Raw genomic sequence first — 21553 nt, forward strand, 5'->3', positions numbered from 1 at the left:
AGACTGTATAGAGTATGTGGGACATGAAACTAATATGAACCAGTGTATTACAGAGTTTGGCTGTACAAAACTCCTGTTGAAAATATACTGAGAATTTTTTTTTGTTTAATAGGTCTCTTTAGGATCAAACCTTATATATTGATTTGTATTGGATGAATTTGAACTTCCTGTTATTTCTTTGTGGCTTCCATGCCTTATCCAACTTGGGTTGGGACTGCCTGCCTTCTTTTCCCAAAGACTCACTTGACAGCCGTGGAGCTTTGCCCATGCCATGGCTTTCAAGCTGTACTCCTGCGGCTTGTGAAACACTTGTTTATGGGCACAGAGTGATCTGGAGTTAAATACAAAAATCCCTCTCTATGGAACAGCAATTTATTCTACATGCCAAGTTGGCAGAAGAATAGACCTTTGGGGGACTGTGACTAAAACAGGTAGCCAAGATATGAAGGAGGTTTCTAATCCAGACTCATGGTAATAAATGGAACGGTAATGAAAGCACTTTAGTGGGATCTTTGCAGTTTATATTTTATACTTAGTCTAATTCAGAGTAGCTGATCCAGTTTTACTAATTGGCTACTTTACTTAAAATTTGGAGGATTTGACTAATAATAAATTACTCTGTATATGTTAAATCTATTTTTAGGAAGATGGGATTAGGTATTACAAATGTTTCATGAACCAAGTGGTGGTATCTTATCCTGAGCCCATGAACCCTATTTTGGATGCCTCTATATTACTAGATAGAAAGCATCTATTTAGTTGGTTCTGCAATTGAATATGTGACATTAAATAAGTCATTAAGTTATATAGAATAAATTAATTTTTTGCAATTACTTTTGTTTGTGTTTGTGTATGTATGCTATGGTGTTTGTGTGGAGGTCAGAGAACAACTTGCTGGAGTCAGTTTTTTTCTTCCACCATGTGGATCCTAGAGATCAGACTCAGGTTGTCAGGTTTGGTGTTGTCTTAGGGTTTCTATTGCTATGAAGAGACACCATGACCACGGCAACTCTTATAAAGGACAACATTTGATTGAGGTGGCTGCTTATAATTCAGAGGTTCTTCCTATTGTCATCATGGCAGGAAGCATGGCCCAATATAGGCAGACATGGTGCTGGCTACATCTTGATCACAAGGCATCAGGAAGTGTCTGTGACACTGGGTGATATCTTGAGCATTGGAAACCTCAAAGCCTGCCTACACAGTGACACACTTCCTCCAACAAGGCCTTACCCACTCCAACAAGGCCACACCTCCTAATAGTGCCACTCCCTATGAGCTTATAGGAACCAATTCAATTCAGATTACCATAAGCGTCAAGCACCATTTCATTGCCTTACCTCCAAACAAAATGTATGAATGAATGAATGTGCCCATGAGAGCTCTGTATTAGGGTTCTTGCCTAGAGTCTTGGGCCTAGATTTGGCCTCCAGTACTACAAAACAAACAAAAAATAAGTACTAGAGTTATTCAGATATATGTCTTTGTTCTAAGAAAAAAAATGACTCCTGGTCTCTTTACCAGTACTAAAAGGGCCTCAGTTATTGTTCCTCAAAGTTAGGACCTCAGGAGCAGAAAGTAAAGACTAAGATTTGGGAGCATGAATGTTATATATGAAGATGGTGCTGGCCTTGAAGAGGGTGCTGTCATTTTTAATGAACTCTTTTCATATTTTTCTTTCCAACTTTATTTAAAATTATTTGTACACACACACACATGTATATGTGAGTGTGGAAATCAGAGGACAGTTTGTGGTAGTTGGTTCTTTTCTTCTACCAGGTGGGTTCCCAGGATTAAACTCAATTTGTCAGATTTGGTGGTAAGCATCCTTATCTACAGAGACATCTTGCAGGTTCATGGTTTTGAACCTTAAATATTGTTAATTTTTAGGCCATATCATAAACCATGTTTGTTGGTAAAGGAAGGAAGAAGTTCTCTGGTCTTAGTTTATAAACATTTGTAGTCTTGGAATAATATGCTGGTCTACCAAGAACAAATCATAATCAGTACAACAGTTTCCCATCAGTTGATGGGAAAATTTTGTTGTTGTTTTGTGTTCTAAGAAAGAGTCTTATACAGCTGTAGTTGACCTCAAACCACATGGCTAGGGTGGCCTTTAACTTGTCAGTCCTTCTGCCTCAGCTTTCTTGAGTGCTGAGTTAGGAGCCACTATGTCTGCTAATGGAAAATTCTTCACTTCTGCTGTCTCTTGGCCATCTCTGTTTGAAAGGCCACTGATCTGTGTCCAGAACCTGCCTAACTAGTGAGTACATAGTCAGATATAGTTCTTACCATCCGAGAGCCAGACATTCTCTACCAGTGGCGTTCTGAGACTTTCCCACAGGACTGACAGCAGCTGGAGTCACCGGTCACGTTGGAGTAGACTGCTTTAATGATTCTCAGTTAAACAGCGGTTACATTGTGTCCTGTTTGTAGAGAGAGACAGGTACTCAAGACTGAAGTGCTGATCAGTCAGTCTTAGGGGCTATATGTTGAAGCCTCTTGTGGAGAGATCTGCTGATGGTGGAAATGTCCATACTTTCTAATAGCACTACCATCTTTAACTTACCTGTGTAATTTCTTGGTAGATTTTGAAGTTACCTGACTGGAGCAAAAGGATTTTGAATTTACAGATTTGGGGTTCACAGGGAGCTCATTTATCAGTACTGCTTCCTACCCTAGGTTTAGTTTCTATTTCAGGGCTCAGCCAGAATAACTCTAGCAAGTCTGGATGTGGTCACACAAACCTGTATTCCCACTACTTGGGAGGTAGAGGCAGGAGGATCATAAATTTAATGTCATCTTCCAATGCATAGTGAATTTGAAGCCTGGTTTATACGATACCCTATCTCAAACCCCCTTTCTCTCAGTTGTGACTGAGAGAACCATGGGTTAGAACTGTCAGGGCTTTACTATTTGAGCTAAAGTTTGGGTTAAAAAAATGAAACCATTTTATTTTATATATTATTTTGAAGTGCTGTGTAATTTTGGGGGACACTTTTCATTTGGAAAAGAAGGGATCAGTCACTGCTAATATTTTCAATTAATATAGCAAGAAGTTGAGAATAAGGCAGACTCTAGATTTGGATTCCCTAATCTGTGTCAATATGCCTTCTGTCACATACTACCATAAACTTACTGGCTTCCAACAACGTGAAATTATTCTTCCCAGTTCTGGAAAACAGATGTCTGAATCCAAGGTGTCAGTAGGGGCATATTCTTTCTTGAATATGTGAGTTGTATTAATACCACATCTAGTTATCTACTCATCTGTTAATGGACTCTTGTTATTTCCACAGTTTGGCGATAGTGAGCAAATGCTTCCATGAATGTGGGTGTACAAACATCTCTTTGAGACTGCTTTCAAATCTTTTGATTTTTCTAATACAAACTCTACTTTTGAATAGAATAGAGATGGTAATTGTAGGGTTTTTGTTTGTTTTTAAGAATCACCATCCTGTTTTTTGTAGAGACTGTACCATTCTACACTAATGTAATGGACACAGTTTTAATTTTTTCACATCCTGAAAAGACTTATTTTTGTTAATTTATCTATTTATTTTATTTTTTGAGACAAAGTCTCACTATGCAGTCCTCACTCTCTTGGAACACACTGTGTAGACCAGGTTGCCCTGGAATGCAGAGATTTGCTCATTGCTGCCTCCTGAGTGCTAGGATTAAGGACCTGTGCCATCTGTAGTATTTATTTACATTTCCTTATTGATTGATGATGTCAAGTACTTTCTTGTGCTTTTGGCCATTTGTAAACACAGGAACATATTAAGTCTTTATTCCCATTTTCAGGATTAGATTGCTTTTGTTGAGTTTTAATTGTACATTCTAGATATGAATCTTCATCAGGTACCTGGCTTTCAAGTTTTTCCCTGTTCTGAGGGCTGCATGAGCTAATTGGCAGTGTCTTCCGGTATTCTTTTTTCCCACCCAAATTGACAGCAATTTTTCATCATGATTTATGAAATTAAGGCAAATACACACAAAAAAAAAATTCTGTGGGAGTTAGACTCTACTAAGCCTGGTTTCTTTTGACAAACTCCTGGAGCTGGGCTCCGTGGAGAACAGGTAGCTTCAGCTTTCTTCTGAGACACAACAGCAAGGTCAGCCTTGCCAGCCAGCACTAGGCCGTGCTGACAGTTGGAGGCTATTCTGGGACCCAGAAGACTTTGTTTTGTAAGGCCCTGCACTCCCAGATTAACTCTGGCTTTGGTTAACCCCCAGCCACTTTAGCCTTTGATACAGAGAGCAATATTAGGTACAGTAGAAAAATCACAGTATCCATATTATTGATAAAAAAGCATTCCCTTGCAGAGAGCTTGTATTTACTACATGTTGATTATGAACAACCTTCATTTACCAAGAAGTTTTGGAATTGCCAGTTCTTTTTGAATAAGAATTAAGTACATATTTCAGAGCTGAAAACAAAATTTTACTCTAATAACATTCCTGTTATTTGCATTAAAGGCAAAGAAGTTCCCCAATGTTGTCACTGTCAGCACCCAAAGATTAACTTCCTTGCCAAAGAAAGGAATGAGTGGTCTGGAGAACTAAGGATAGCTCTGGGCAGCGGCATGGGCAGAGTTTTGCAGATGGGTGAATCTGCTCATGGACCATGCTGCATGAGTCAGCAGCACATCTGCAGATGGAGTGGGCAGAGGACATCTAAATTTAGTCGTTATTCACTGGAGAAGGTTTTAGGGAGCATCCCCCCTGACTCTCATCTTGCTCTAGTCATATCTTCCTGGAACCAAGGCAGGTGGGTGGAGGAGAGGCAGGGCAGTCAAAGGTTTCAGACAACAGTCCTGTGGCTCTGTTTCCTTGTACCACTGACTAGGATGGTTCTTTCCAGTTCAGCCATGAAACATTATTTTATTAAAATAAAATTCTTAGATTTAAGAATCCACAGTATTCCAAAAATTAGGGTATTTTCTGAAATTAGACTTCTAGATTCCTAAATCTGGCTAGTCCAGAGATATTTTGAATCAAATTACTTTCCTCCCATAAAGAGCCGTGGTGAGTGAGGATTAAATACATTTGGTGTGTGTGGCCGTTAAACGTATTGACTTAAAAATAGTGCCAGGAACTGTGTCCAGCTCTCTGAGGTGGGTAGGCTCCCAGTGCTGTAGATGAGGACACTTACACTTTGGATAGGTACTCCTGTTCAAGACTATGTGCATCAGCAGAATCCTGCAGTCTGTCTTACTGCAAATGCTAACGCTTTTTAACAGTTTTGTCCTTCACTTCGTAGAGGGAATGGAGACTCTTTTGCAGAGTTGGGGTATGTTATTTTATTCAAAGTAATTCAGAGATTTTTGTTCTGCCTAATCTCTACCCCCCTCAATGTCTGCACTCAAACGGTTGTAACATTTTTATTGAAGTATATGAAGAAAGGGTATTTTAATCAACAGTGCAATCAGTTATGGGAGTTGTTCTTAGACAATATATCAAAACTTCAATAGTGATAATTTTTTGCTTTTTTTATGGTGGTTCTCATGTATTGTAAGTTAGTCTTGAACTTTATGTGCAATAAAAGATGATGAACTCCTAATCCTCCTGCCTCTGCCTCCCATGTGCTGGGACTACAGCTGTGCATTGCTGCGTGGTTTATGAGATGCTGGGGATTACTCAGGGCTTTGTGCATGCTGGGCAAACACTCTATCAGCTGAACTACATTCCCAGCCTTGTTAGTTTGTTAAGTGTTAATTGGAAATGAAGACTGAAATTATGTCATACACAGTCTTACTGTCACATTTAAACCACCCATTAATCAGCTGGGTATGATGGCACCCATCTGAGCACCAGCATCTGAGCACCAGAGGCAGATGGATCTCTGAGTTTGAGGTCAGCCAGGGTTACATAAAGAGGTCCTGTCTAGAGAACAAAACACAGCAAAATGCATTAATCTAACTTGTTTTTTGAATTAATCTTTTGCTGATGACTGATTTCCTAACACTATGTACTTAATATTTGAAAAACACAGGTTCATTGATTTATCTAGATCTGTCTCCCATATAGAGATACACTTCTTATATAATACCAACTGATCATACTTGCAGATCATCCCAGTGTATGTATCAGAACAGCATCAGGAAAGTGCCAAGCTCTTGACAGTTTACTTCCCAAATTTTTATATTTTTATTTGTGTGGTCAAATTTTATCATATAGCAAAAATTCAGTTTTCTTTGAGACTTATTGTTTATTTTGACATCTGAATAGCAAGTACTTTTTTGTCAGTTACTGTTTCGATACAAATAGTATTCTGTGAAAACGTGGCTAGTTCATGTTGCAGCCTCGCACAAGTACTTTTCCTGGAAACAGCCATCCTAATTCAGGAGCTTCTGCAGGGCTTCATGTATGCTTTCCAGTTGTCACACAGAATATCAAAAGACAGCCTCAAATACTTAGGTTTAATAAGTTAATAACATTTTTAAATGATTTATTTTTATTTTACATGTACGGGAGTTTTGCCTGTGTGCATGTCTGTGCACCATGTACATGTGGTGCCAGAAGAGGATATTAGGTTCCCTAGGACTGGAGTCACAGATGATTATTAGCTGCTCTGTGAATGCTGGGAATCAAATCTGGGTCCTCAGGAAGAACAACCAGTGCTCTTGACCACTCAGCCATTTTTCCATCCCCTAAATTAACAATACTCATTGCTTCATGCTGGTCATTTTTAGGTTGAGTGGTCTCTTGATGCAGTTATTTTGATTTATACTAAATCACCAGCGATTTTACCCACTGCTTTGGCATCATTAGTGCAAATGTCAACCCAATGAAAAGACATCAGTTTCCTAATATTATTGAGAAGACAATTTTTATTTGGCTAAAGAAATTATTTCTCAGCTACTGTTTTAACTATTTATTTATTTGAAATATGAAGGAAGGGATTCACAGGCAGGCAGGTTTTCTTATTTATTATTTTTTGAAACAGTGTCTCCTTATAATGTCTCATCATAGCCCAGGTGCCTAGGAACTGTGGCAGTGCTTCTGCCTCAGTCTCCTGAGTGCTGAGATTCAGGCATTTTGCCACCACTGGACCATAGGCACTTTTTTATTTTTTTATTTTTTATTTTTATTTTTTTTGGTTTTTTGAGACAGGTTTTCCCTGTAGTTTCTAGAGCCTTTCCTGGAACTAGCTCTTGTAGACCAGGCTGGCCTCGAACTCAGAGATCCACTTGCCTCTGCCTCCCGAGTGCTGGGATTAAAGGCATGAGCCACCACCGTCCGGCCCATAGGCATGTTTTTAAAAGATAGTCTAATTTCCTTCTAGGTCCTGAATTTTCCTGCTCTGGAACTGTCTGAGCCTGAATATTTATTCTTGTCAATGATTTTCTTTTTATTCTCTGTTAAAGTAGGCTTTTTTCTTTTCTATTTTCCTTCCCCTACCTCTCCCTCTCCCTCCCCCCCTCTGTGTGTGTGTGTGTGTGTGTGTGTGTGTGTGTGAGTGTGCGCGCTTGCGCGTGCGTATAAATGTGTACAAGTATATGTGTGTACATGAAGAAGCCTGAGGACAACCTTGGGGTATTGTTCCTCAAGTGCTGTCCACCTTTACTTTTTCAGACAGGGTCTCTCACTGGCCTGGAGCTTCCTAATAGGTGAGGCTGGCCAGCCAGGGGGCACTAAGGATCTGCCTATCTCTTCCTCCTAGTTTTAGAATTTCAAGTACATGCCACCATGCCCAGCTCTTTTACATAGGTGCTAGGAACTGAACCACCCCTGTTGTTGTGTATATATTTTTTTAAATTTATTTTTGAAGTAGGGTGTCACTGTTCAACTGAGCTCAGTCTTGAGCTCTTCTTTCCTTAGCCACCCTTCCCCAAAATGCTGGGGTCACAGGTATGTACCACCATGCCTGGCTCAACCAGATTTCATTGTGATTATTTCTTTTAGACTTATTAAAGATTTGAAAGCCTTTACTAAAAACACTTCTGTGTTTTCTCCTACTCGCTGGTATGAAGGCAGAGAACAGTATCTGTTTGCCACTACAAATATACATATCATTTGAAGCCTTTTAGAAAAACATATGAAAACATTTTTAACACACTTTCCTTTTTATAATAAAATATACTAAGGTAGCTTCCATTTACATCACTGTAGAAGTCATTTCACAGTTAACCCCATTAATACTCTTAGTACTGTAAATAATATTAATATCTAATAGTATTTCTAAATTTGGAAGTCATACTTCAGACATTTACTAGGAAAAATAAATAAATAATGTATCAGAACTACTGACGATTGTCATTGACCAGAGCAGTGTCTGGTATGTAATAGAACTCAAGAAATACTTGTTGAATGAATCAATGGGCTTTTCTTTTCAGGCCTGTATTGATGAAAATTTGGACATGGTGAAGTTTCTGGTGGAGAACAGAGCCAATGTAAACCAGCAAGACAACGAGGGCTGGACACCTCTTCATGCGGCAGCTTCCTGTGGTTATCTCAACATAGCAGAGTGAGTGAGCGTCTGTTGTGGGTTTGGTGCAAACTCCTCTGCTCATCAAAAATTGAATTTTACAAAGAACTATAATCTCTCTAAATTACAAACACAGAAAATTGACTATTAAGAACTAGTTGACACAGTGTTTTGTATACTTACTAAATGCACAGTTCTTCCAATTTTGTTTGCTTTTGTTTTTGTGTAATTCATATTTGCCGGGCTATTCAGAGACAACACCAGCCTGATGCACTGTCTGGTTAATTTCTGAACCGCAGAAAACATGCATGTCAATTGTAGATTTTTTTTCCTTTGGACTTTTCAAACCTGTTTTGTTTGTTTGTTTTTACAAATATTATTACAGTAAATAGCAAATTATGAGCCAGAGCACATAGGGCCAAGGCAAGGTAGTGATTGGCATGTGTTCTCCACATTGGTTGAATGGCTATGTTTAGCATGTTAGTAGCTGCTGACCTCTGGGGGCAGATTGCCCTCTCTAGAGCAGAAGAGTCTTGATCACCTGGTACCTACTATATGAGAAGCACAAAATAAGTTTCTGTTATATGAAAGAATGATCAGGGATTTTATTTTTAGTTAGGAAAGAAACTTTGGCAGTTGAAACATCTTTAAAATTTGCAGGGCAAATTTAGATTAATAAGTAAATTTAATCAGGATAGCCTATGATCTTTTTTGAAAATAAAATTGATTAAGCCCTTTTCAATGATACAACTGCAGCTAGCACATATTTTTTTCCTATTCAGCAAACACCAGGCAGTCATGTAGAGGTCTAATAACTGCATTTGCCCAGGTTATCTGGAGCATTGCTGAGTGGCTGGGTTTCCTTGAAGCACTGATTCTCAGTTGGAAAAGTATCGGTGTAGAGACGAAAGAGGCATCAGTGCGGGTGTTGGGCAGGGCTGTTGTTTAGGTGTAGATAACTGGAGTGGCCCCAAAGCCAAGACCACTGGATCGTAGTTTCCTTTGTTCTAAGTTAGTATGGATCTGTAACCTCTTTGTCACCTAGGCTGCCTCCATTTCAGGCTCATAGAAAAGGTTCTGATTCTATGTCGTACTCACTAATGTCAACGTTCCGATGCCTAGGACTGAGGATGACTTCTTCATCCACTTTGGGCTTACAACATTTAAGAAATGCAAGGCATATTGGCTTCTCATTATTAGTACTTGAGTATGAGTTTAGGTGGAATGTTTGTGATTAAGCTACAAAATCTCATTACATTCGAGAATTTAGTTTTTTTTTATCCATTTTTTTTCTAAATTATCTAAGACCAGCTGAGTCTTAGAGAGTAATATAGGTGGTGTTATCTTTTGGGAAATCTGAATAGAGAGAATTATTGTAATGCCTTTTGTGGAATATTACCTTGAATGAAGTAAGTTTATCAGTGACCATCACAACTTATGCATATACATGTCTGAGCATAGTGAGCTGATCCAGTCTGGAATCCACTGCAGATGTGGGGTGGAGGTAGATATGGCATGCTTTAGTTTACCTTGTAATATACACATTATCATTAGATAAGTTATTTTATTTTTGTATGCACTGGTGTTTTTGCTAGGGGTATCAGGTCCCCTGAAACTGGAGTTACAGACAGGTGTGACCTTCCATATGGGTGCTGGTAATTGAACCTGGGTCCTCTTAACCCCTGAGCCATCTCTACTGCCCCCAGAGGAGTTTTTATTTTACTCTCCTTATTTTTAATATTTTTATACAACAGATCAGGGAAATAACATGATTATTTAATTGGGGATTGGAACAGAGCAATGGCTCAGCATTAAGAGTCCTGGCTGCTCTTCTGTAGGACCTGGGTTGGATCTGCAGCATTCTCATAGCCACCTACTACCCTTTCTTAACTACAGTCCCGGGGGCCTGGCATCCTCTTCTGCTCTCCAAGGACTATGCACACATGTAGTGCACAGACAATTGTTGGGACAAAACACCCTTACACATGAAATAATAAAAGTATTTAAAAAATTAATTAGAGACAGGGTATCACTGTGTAGCTCTGGCTGAACGTGGGCTTAATGGAGCCCAGGCAACCCATGAACTTCAATCTTTCTGCCTCAGTAGCCCAAGTGCTGGGGTCACACATGTGTGCCAACTCCACACTGGCATGTTTGTGTCTTGAAGAACTTTCACCTTAAACTTATTTCTAGGATAATTGGTGAAGGACAGAGAAACTGGCTTTTTTTTTTTTTCCAGGAGAAACCCATAGCCATTTTATTTCATCTTCCCTGGTGATCCTTTCTGCCTTGCATCTCTCTCTCTCTCTCTCTCTCTCTCTCTCTCTCTCTCTCTCTCTCTCTCTCTCTCTCTCTCTCTCTGTCTCTCTCTCTCTCTCTGTGTGTGTGTTGTGTGTGTATTTAGTTTATTTTTTTCTAATTTTGAGTTTAAATAGAGTACTAGTTTGCTAGATTATTCTTAATGGTGTTTAATTTAGAAGCAGCAGATTGACCCAAACATTAAGCATGACTGAGAGTTTATTGCAATGCTAACTTATTTCGAGATCTTTTAAAAACACATTTTTTCTGTACTTTTTTTCCGTTAAGATTAGCAAAGGGACCCAGTGAAATGGCTCAACAAGTAAAGGCAGTTGCCATCAAATCCGAGCAGGGGGGTTGATCCTTGGAACTCACATGGTGGAATGAAGAACTGATTTCTGCAAGTTGTCATTTAACCTTCTTGTATGTCCCATGGCATGCTCGTGTGCACATAGATAGGTAAATAAATGGATAAATGGATTAATAAGTGTTAGGAAATAGTAGCAAAATACCTTTTATCAGTGCTCAGCTAGGCTTTCAAGGGACATATGTGGAACTAACAGCAATTCTAAGCATCTAGACAGCCTCCTGTGTCCTGCTGCTTTCTAGTTCATATGCTGATGTTTACTCTCATCCAGTACAAGTGCAGTGCTAAAGGTCTTTATGTTTCTACTATGAACTGTGGAAAAATGGAAAGCGGTGTTCCTTGGGTAGAAGCCATTTTTCTTGATCATGTAATTTGTGTGTTGGTGTTTGCAATGGTTTGCATATGAAAGTCAGAGGGCCACTTGTAGGAGTCCATTCTCCCCTTCCACATTAGGGATTGAACTCAAGTGACTGGATTTGTCAGCAAGTGCCCTCTTCCCCACAATTGGTGTTAGGACCCTCAGTTTCTTAAGGGGTAAGCCTTTATCTTAGTTTTATTTAAGATTGATTTGTGTGTGCGTGTTTGTATGTGTTTGTATGCGTATGTGTGTGTGAGAGAGAGACAGTCAGAGACAAAGCACTTTGAAAACTAAAAGATACAGATAAAGTATTGAAATTATCAGCCCCTTTTCCTTCAAGATACATATTCTGTGTGGATTCAGAATCTGCTTTGCATTTTAAATGTTTCTTCAGTAATTTAATTTCCTTTATGAATGTAGATTCATATAAATGACTTATTATGGAAGTTAAATTCATGCAAATTCTAAATACATATTTTATTTCTCAGTTCTCACATCTACATTACTAAGCAAATTTTACTTTGGCACTGCAAACAAATTTTCATGAGAACTCCTTATTTACATAGCTTTTTAATTTTCTTTTAATACTGGAAGTATAGTAAGTCTTTTTGAAAATTTATTTGGATCCTAGGCTGTATGAGTGAAGGCTGAATGCCTACCCTCTTTTACTTTACTAAAGCAAGGTTTCACTTTATAGTCTCGATTAGTCTTGAACTCAGAGTGTAGGCCAGGCTCCTGCCTCAACATCCTGAATGCTAGGATATAGGCTTGGCCAAATACCCCACCCTACCCTGCTCCTTATAGTATTTAGAAAGACTTAGTATTTTTAGAAGTGAAAGAATTGGTATTATACATATGCATATGTACAAAATCTTTTTGATTTGATTATATCAAAAAATGAGTATGTAAGTAAATATGGATATGTAAGAAAATATTACGCTTGTTGGGAAATGGTGAACTCTACAGTCCTAATTATTGAAGGCTATTAGGGTATGAAATTAATAATAAATTAATAACAAAACACCTTATCTTTATCATGTTTAAAACCCCCAAATATGCCTTGCGGTACATTGAACTCAAGACACAGTACAAACTGATATCAGATTGACAGAGATAATTTTGATTTTGTCACACAGGTATTTTATCAGCCATGGAGCCAGTGTGGGAATTGTAAACAGCGAGGGGGAAGTTCCTTCTGATCTTGCAGAAGAGCCAGCCATGAAAGACCTTCTTCTGGAACAAGTAAAGAAGCAAGGTAACCTAGGAGACTGGGTGGTTAGAGAGGCTCTCACACTGCCCCTTAGGGAACATAATCCTTCCTTATCATGTGACAGGGCAGGATTAAATCTGTCTGTGCCACATTCGTCATCAATCCTCTTAATAACTCATACAAGCATAGGCCACATGTCCAAAGGCTGACCAGGCTTTCCTTGTCTTTGCTATTCTAAGGTTGTGTACTGACTGATCTTGGAGTTAGGAGTGACCTGAGGAGGATTGTGGACTGTTCTTTTTGTGCGTGTACATTGTATTCTCACTGGATAGTCTGGAGAATGGCTGGAATCCAGTGTGGCCAAATCCATTTTGTGACTTTGTGTCCTTTTCCTTTGAGAACTACACAGTGGTACTGAAAGCTATTTATTAAAACCGCTGAAAGGATCTTTAGCCATAGTAACCATGGAAACTGTTCTGATAGTTTCTTTTGTTTGCAGTTTTGAGAGACAGGGTCTTACTTCATAGCCCCACATGCCCTGAGCTCACTCTGTGGCCTGGACTGTCCTTGGACTTTCAGCTGTCCTCTTGCCTCTGCCTCCCTGCATTTAGATTGCGGGTTCTAGTTGTTTCCTGAGATAAGGAACCTATCTTAGAAGAATATATTCTGAAAATATGTTCCTATTTTGTAGTTTTAGAAGAAACTCAATTAAGGGCATAAGGTAGGGTTCTCCTTTCAGACACCTTAAAGCCATTTTGTTTTGTTTTATGCACAGTATCACCCAGGCTGTCTGTGGACAGATGCCTCAAATCTCTTTTCTCCCTACCAGTATTACAGGCAAGCACCACCACACCTAGCTTTAGAATTTTTTTCAATTTAAAGTTATTGGCTAACTATGGACAGCAAGTTTTAGGATTCTGTTGAAACTGTCATGAAACTCTGGATGGGATCTGCAGTGATTAGAGATAGAGGAGGCTCTTCTAAATGACCAGAAGTTATTTCCAAAGCTTTAGTGTCCTTTAGAACAGTTAGGGCCAAGACTGGTCACACGTGCTTGTTTATTATCCAAAATTGTATCAGCAGAGTTGAGTAGTAATGGTAGATTTTAGGGCTGTCAAATCTGCAAGGAAACATTAAGTATCTCACTTTTTATAGAAAGCATGTTAAGCCTGCCTTAAGTGATGGTTATTCCAGGTCATGCTATTATTAAAGTTCATATGTGGTTCTGTGTCTTACTGAATTAAAAATTTTATACTAAGTTTATCCTCTCATCCTATTCATTTCATCTCCTAAAATACATTTTAAAAAATTTATTTATTTTATGTGTATGAATGTTTTGTCTGCATGTACCTCTGCAGACCAGAAGAGGGCATTAAAGCCCATAGGGCTACAGTTATAGATGGTTGTGAGCTACCATGTGGGTGCTGAGAATTGAACTCAGGACTTCTGGAAGAACAGCCAGTGCTCTTAACCAACGAGCCATCTTTTCAACCCCCATTCAGTCTCCTAAAATGTTTTACAGTTTACAAATTTATAAGTAAGTTTTAGTTTAAGAATCTACTCTTTTTATTTTGATTGCTGACTTCTCTTAATGCTTGAAGTGAGCATTTGTATGTCTGCTTCGCTTGGCAGCACTGATAGCTCTTACTGGGTCTAAATAGCTTCCTCTTCACCCCATGCACCTCCCCAGACAGACAGGTCTTCAGCAGTTCATGGCTTCTTATTTAGGAGCCAAAAAGAAGACTGAAAGTACAGATAAAGTATGCTTATGAGTGTGGAACCTTTTGAACGGGTGTGTTTGTATTCTGAACATTTCATTGTTTTGTATAATGAAGAATGTCTTTTCTTAAGGCTCTTCTTTACTGGCCTAGATATTGGAAAGTTGATGGATAAAGGGAAGAACTCTTAGAGTACCTCCAGATGATTGCAAGGGAGACAAAATCTACATTGCCTTAAAAACAGACTCTAGTTGGCTTTAGATAACTTGGTAATCGCTGGGCTGCTCTATGTAGCTTCAGATAAGTAGTACAAGTACATGTGGAAATGAGCTTTAGGAGGAGTGCCCTTTCCCACAGTATAGCCTACCTGAAATGAAGATTTGATGGTAATCTTGCAGTGTAGTGAGTGGACATGAGCCAAGAGCATCAAGGAGTTCTACTGGCAGCTCTGCCACTGATATGTTTGTGATCATACACAAAATACCCAGCCTTTCTGTGTTTGTTTCCTCATATGGCAAGTGGGACTAGTAATAGCTATTATAGTTACTCCACAGGATTGTTGGGAAACAAAGGTCATAAAACACGTTAAAGAACTTTGGTATTTATAGTTTCATACAAATATTGTAAGTAAAAATAATATCTAATCTGATTTTATGTTCTCTTGAAAACAATGTTAGGTATGTTCCCTTCATGAATGTGTGTGTACCACATAGTGGTTAGCCTGGCTATTTAGCATTGCGAATTTTGTAATACAAATTCCATTGCTTTCAATTGAATCAGTTACCAGCTTAATGAGAAAAGTGTTATCTGTGGTAATATCTGTATGTTTTGAATCCAAAGGAAATACCCTGTCAGACACAGGGGGGCTTTAGTAACACTGCTGTCTGGTGTCTGGCTTCTTCAGGCGTTGACCTAGAGCAGTCAAGAAAGGAAGAAGAACAACAGATGCTGCAAGACGCCCGCCAGTGGCTCAACAGCGGGAAAATAGAAGATGTGAGGCAGGCTCGCTCAGGGGCCACAGCCCTGCATGTAGCTGCTGCCAAGGGTTACTCTGAAGTTCTCAGGTGTGGAGCTGGGCATACTGGGAGAAAAAGAGATGGAAAGCAAAAGCTCTTATCTTTTTAACTGTGGTGTATTTTCTTGTTGATTTTCTCTTGCCTTGCAAATTTGCTTCATACTTTGCTGGTGTTCCTTAATGGGTGGTCTCCCTTCCTCTTACAGTCCCTCTTCCTCAGGTAAATGCAGACTTTAGGCACAATGGCATGGGTTAGACCTTTCTCAGATCTGTGATGTTATCCGGAAACCTCCTTTCTTTGACTGTACAGATGTGTGACCCTTGTGGTTCTGAATTAGACAGTTTCTGGGCTCATTAGATCAATTATAGATCTTGAGTGTGCAGTATCCAGTTTTCATATGAGAATTAGACAGGTGTGTATGTGTGTGTGTGTGTGTGTGTATGTGTGTGTACACGTGCGCATGTGCACACACACTTGACTCCATGGGTAAGAACATCCGCTGCCAAATGATGGCTTAAGTTCAGTCCCCTATGTGCTAGAAAGAGAGAACCGATTCCTCCAAGTTGTCCTCTGTCCTCAACTTGTGCATAGTGGCATGTATGTACCCTCACACAAAATATGTTTGCATGCACAGCACATCACATGAATCAATTTTAAAATGTAATTTAAAATAGCAAGAGAGCTATACTCTACTATTTTACATGTTTCACTTTTCTTATAGTCATGCGTTATGTGACTCCTGGTGATTAGTGTTGATAATAGTTCCAGAATGCAGGGGAGCTAATGGCACTATGTGTACAGTTGTTGCTAGACTCTTCCAGTGTTCACATTCTACCTAGTACGGCCTTCCTAGTAGGTATGGTAGTATGTTGATGCTTTTTCTCCTTCTGCCTGAACATAGTAGTCATGTGCTACTCAGTTCTTGAAAGGATAGCACAGTACAATTTGGGCTTTAGGAATCATATTTTTCCCTTACATATAACATGGATGCAAGTTAGTCTGTAGTTTTATAGCTAGCTTAGCTAGAATTCTCTGTGGGTATTTTAAGAATTGGAGGTATGGGATTTTACAGAAAACATTCATGTCCTATAAAGGTCATCTACAAAACTCATTGGTAAAAAATCCCAGAGATATTTGAAGTTCTCATTTTATATGTGAATTCCTTTCTGAACTGGAAAATGCAGAGTATACCATGTAATAGAGTTGTGTAAGTTGACTGATTAGGTTTTAGTTAATCTTGGGTGCAGACTATTCTATGTATTCCTCTTGTATGTCATATGTCCCAGTTGCTTTCTGTTGCTGTAACAAACATCATGAAAAAAGCAATGTTAGGGAGGAAAAAGCTTATTGGCTTATAAGTTCTGAGAGCAGTCTATCACTAAGGGAAGGAAGTCAGGGCAACAATTCAAACAAGACCAGAGGCAGGAAAGAAGGCGCTTACTGACTTACTTCCTGTAGCTTACTCAGCTCTTGGCTCATATAGTTCAGGCCCATCTGCCTAGAGGTGACACTGCCCACAGTGAGTTGGTCCTCCCCGTTGTTATCAATTAAGAAAATGCCCCATAGACATTCATAGGCCAGTCTGGTAGAGGCAAGTCTTTAGTTGAGGTTCTCTCTTTCTAGATAATCCATGTTTATGTCAGGTTGACAAAAACTAAGTAACATGCATAGTGTGACATGGCCATGTGTAAGGATTGCCATAGGGATGATCTTATGGAGAGTGCAGTGAAGATTGCAATTGGTGTGAAGTAGCAATAGGAATTGCAGGCTGTTCCTTAGAGGAACGAAGGGATCACAGGATGCCTGGAGGTCATCCCGCAACTGAAGCATTAGTGGAGTGGTAGCTGATTTAGTAGAAAACTATAAAATCAAGGGTGTAAATGTACCTTTTGGGTTTCCTTCTAGACTTTTAATTCAGGCTGGCTATGAACTCAATGTTCAGGATCATGATGGCTGGACTCCTCTTCATGCTGCTGCACACTGGGGAGTGAAAGAAGCTTGCTCCATCTTGGCAGAAGCACTCTGTGACATGGATATCCGGAACAAACTGGTTAGTGAGTCTGAACCTCTAAAAGGGCAATGAGATCAGGTGGCTGGGTGCCTGGTGTAGGATAAAGTCTCTGTTCAATATCCGGTTGGCTGTTCTGGGGGATGTGCACCACTGTAGCTGTGTTGTCCTCTACCTTTTTGCCTCGCTGCTTGTCATCAATATAATAAGAAGTACATTTGCTCAGTAAAATAAAAGTTCACCAACCACGTCATCTGGTTCTACTTGTGTTGAAGCCCCTAAAACAAAAGGAAATGAAAAAGATATCTGCTCTTGACAACAAATGAACTTTGAGAAACTTAATGTCCTGTCTATGGTGAAATATGAAATATTTTACTATTTTTTTCAACTCAGAGTCTTTTAACATCTGAGCTCTCTGCACATAGAGTCATTCAAGAACATCTGTAATGGCAAAGATTGTTCAGTTTTGACTGAAAGTAGTCTTCCTAGTCACATATCAAACAACTTAGAAACCCTGGGACTCTCATTCCAAATCGCTTGATTTTCTAAAATCAAGACCCATGGTTTTGTCTGTCTCACATAACTCCTGAATCCAGGTCTCACTCTCAGACTATAGGTCAGAGCATGTGATTGTATTGGTGTTTCCTAAAAGAAATAACCTGGCCATCAGTGGTGGTATGCACCTTTAATCCCAGCCCTTAGGAGGCAGAGGTAGGCAGATCTCTGTGAATTTGAGGCCACTCTAGTCTACAGAGTTCAGTTCTGTAAGGCTACACAGAGAAACCTTGTCAGAAAGAAAGAGAGAGAGAGAGAGAGAGAGAGAGAGAGAGAGAGAGAGAGAGAGAGAGAGAGAGAGAGAGAGAGAGAGAGAGACCTGCCTGTCTCCACTCCACTCTTTAAAGGGAGATCATTCCTATTAGTCTTCACTGTAGGTGTGCCCCAAACTTTCCTTTGAGGCTTTAAGGGCACTGACTGAATTTGTCATCACAATAACACTTTAGAATGGGTATAAATAGGGATTGCCCTTGATTATTTGTCAAGAGGCCATAAGCATTAGAAATGTTCATTACTGTTGGACACAACATACTCTGTGGTTAAAGGATTTGCCGTTTTTTTTAAATTGTCTCTTTTGTGATATGTGAAGATGTCTCAATGTACGGTAGGCAGATTGGGGAGTCATCTATAGGCTGGGCATCTCCAACCCAAGTCTCAAATCTGAAATGCTTATAATCTAAGACTTTGTGAGCACTGATATGATACCCCAAGTGGAAAATTCCATACCATGAAAGCACAAAATTATTTGAAATATTATATAAAACCATCTTAGGCTATATGTAAAATATAAACTAATTTTGTGTTTATACTTGGGTCCTAACACACACACACACACACACACACACACACTCACATTCTAAAATCCAAAGCACTCTTCTCCTAAGCATGTTGGATAAAGGAGATTCAGTTTGTATGACAGAATAAAATGCAGTAAGTAAATAGTGAATAGTCCCTGATGAAGTCACATGATTGCTGCTTCTGTTTTCTACCTGTCACGGTGCCCCTTTGTCCTGCTAGGGACAGACACCATTTGATGTGGCCGATGAAGGTCTGGTGGAGCACTTGGAGATGCTTCAGAAGAAGCAGAATGTGGTAAGTCTGGTTGATGCTTTCAGAGCTTTCCTGCAGTTCACAGTTTGCTCTGGGTGCCCAGTCTCTGCTTCAGTGTCATTGCTTCAGAGCTGAACTGGATGTATCTGCATTTCACAGATGTTATTTGCTCCCTTCAGAAACTGTCAATAGTCTGCTTGAAGAAACTATGTTGTAAAGACCTACTTACCATGAAATAGCCTTCAGGCAACTAAAAGTCGATTACAGAGAGGAATGTGTTTCTCACTTAATGAAGTAATAATACTGCAGTTGTCACGTGGTGTTGGACAGTATTTGATTAGTAATGATTCATTCTTATTTCAGATTGATAAAACATCTGAAATTCAGTCCTCTTATCTTTCCTCCTTTCTTTAAAACCTTCATTGTTTTAATCTACCTTTCTGCTTGGTGCTCTGCAGAAGAGCTACATATATATGCTACTCATGAATAGACCCCCCCCCAGTACACAAGTAAAGAGTGACCAACTCACATTTTCTGACAATGAGTAATTTGGACAGGGATTAAAATTAGTATTGGACAGAAAGAGAAAAGCCACACTGAGTTTCCTTTATTTTTTTTTTCATTTGTATACAGTGCAGGGTATGTGAACTTAAGTTGAGGACAGATATAGGAACTACGGTGGGTTTTGATTAAGAACTATGTAACTCAGAGATGTGGCAGATCAGAGAATCTAATGTGAGAAGCATTTGGCATCATGTCTAGATTACCGAATCAGAACTCTTTTATTAAAAAATAGTTTATTTAAATTTATTTTATGTACATTGGTGTTAGGTTGTCAGATCTCCTGGAACTGGGATTACAGAGAGTTGTGAGCGGCCATGTGGGTGCTGGGAATTGAACTCAGGTCTTCTGGAAGAGCAGTCAATGATTGCTCTTTACCGCCCGCCTGTACTATGTGACAGTATGGCGCTACTCCTGTATTGCAGCACCTGCACTACAGGACCATTCGCGAGCTGGGCAAGGGCCTGGAGATTTAAACACACAAAGACACACAGAGACATGGGTCATCCTTGAAACAAGAATGCCCCCTTTATTGTGTAGGAATCTTTAACTAATAGCCATGCCCCAGCCAAACCCACCAGAAACCACTCCCTTGCCATCAGGACCTCCTGAGGGTCTCACGCTCAGAGAAGCTGCAAGCATAACACGTTGTTTACAAGAAATTCAGGACCTGGGGGTTCACAGCTCCCAACACTGAACCATCTTTCCAGCCTCTGAAGCAGAATTCTTGTTACTTTAAGACTCATTTAGAAAGCCACATACATGAAGTTCAGACAAACAACATATAGTTCATGTGTTTTCTTTTTCTGTTTTGCATAGTTAAGTTTTTGTGTTTTTGTAAAATCTTGTCCTCTAAAGTAATTTAGATGCACATAAAAATTGCCTAAATTGTTAAATTGGATTGCTTGATTTCCTCAAATATGACCTCAGCATTCCTGGTCTTGAATGTTCATCTGTGCCTTTGAATTCCTTTCAAACCATCATAAATACTCGTTGGGTGGGTTCTTGTAGGAAGTGTGGGGTCTAGAAGAGTGAGGTGTTTTTCTGATACAGGAAGTTAGAAGAGTGGGAGCCTGTATATCTTTTATATTGTAGTGATGAGTACCTGAGAGGAACTATGTAAGGCGTGGGGAAGATTCTTGACTCACGGTTTCAGAAATTTCAGTTCACAGTCCATACCCTTTTACTAACATAATTGGTTTTGGGCATAAATGGTATCTTCCTCCAACCATTTGAATTCACGTCTTAGCCCAGGCTAGTCTGAGCTTGTAATCCTTCTGTCTCAGGCTCCCTAGTAACTGGTGTGATAGACTTGTACGCTCAAGCCCAGCTTCACCATACATAACCTTACTATACTAAAGGGAATGGTGTTTTTCTCTTTGTCCTCTGTATAACTTTAGGCTCCAAGGACATAAGTGTATTTTGTCTAGAGCACTGGTTCTCACTGGTTCTCAGCCTTCCTAATGCTGTGATCCTTTAATACAGTTCTCATGTTGTGGTGACCCCCAACCATAAAGTTATTCCATTGCTACTTTATAACTGCAATTTTGGTACTGTTATGAATCATAATGTAAATGTGGCTCCAGGGAGTCATGACAGGTTGAGAACTACTGGTCTAGAATACACATCAAAATAGCAGACCAATTATAATAGCATATATCTAATAAAAGAAATAATAATTTGCTTCCCATATAGTATCTGCCTGTGATTTTGTTAGAATTATTGATAACTTATGTTGGTATGTGAATCAAAAAAATATTTTCAGGTTCCTTTTGTCTCTTTATCCTTCAGAAGCCAGGATTTTTATTAAATTTTTTTCCTATTAAGGTTTGATTTGTGATTTTGAAGGGACAGTTTTCTTGAATCTCCAAGGCCATGGTTCTCACTTCTACTTTGGATAAAGATTTTCATCTATTACTTTCTTCCAAGGAGGCATGGTGCACGGTGATGATGTGTTTGTCTTTTTTCTTTTCTTTTCTAA

The 21553-nt window shown here is 39.3% G+C and overlaps 1 protein-coding gene across 6 annotated transcripts in view; it reads left to right on the forward strand.

Annotated features, from left to right (window-relative positions):
* The window catches only part of Ppp1r12b (protein phosphatase 1 regulatory subunit 12B), a 215516-nt gene that overhangs the window by 39836 nt on the left and 154127 nt on the right, over positions 1-21553 (forward strand). For all 6 annotated transcript variants that reach the window (XM_038348745.2, XM_038348737.2, XM_038348746.1 and 3 more), the window contains exons 2-6: positions 8340-8470; positions 12591-12709; positions 15287-15446; positions 17304-17448; positions 18979-19053. In XM_038348745.2, the coding sequence (XP_038204673.1) occupies positions 8340-8470; positions 12591-12709; positions 15287-15446; positions 17304-17448; positions 18979-19053 (630 nt within the window). The remainder of the gene's footprint in view (positions 1-8339; positions 8471-12590; positions 12710-15286; positions 15447-17303; positions 17449-18978; positions 19054-21553) is intronic.

Source organism: Arvicola amphibius, chromosome 12 (genome assembly GCF_903992535.2).
Source record: "Arvicola amphibius chromosome 12, mArvAmp1.2, whole genome shotgun sequence".
NCBI classification, from domain to species: domain Eukaryota; kingdom Metazoa; phylum Chordata; class Mammalia; order Rodentia; family Cricetidae; genus Arvicola; species Arvicola amphibius.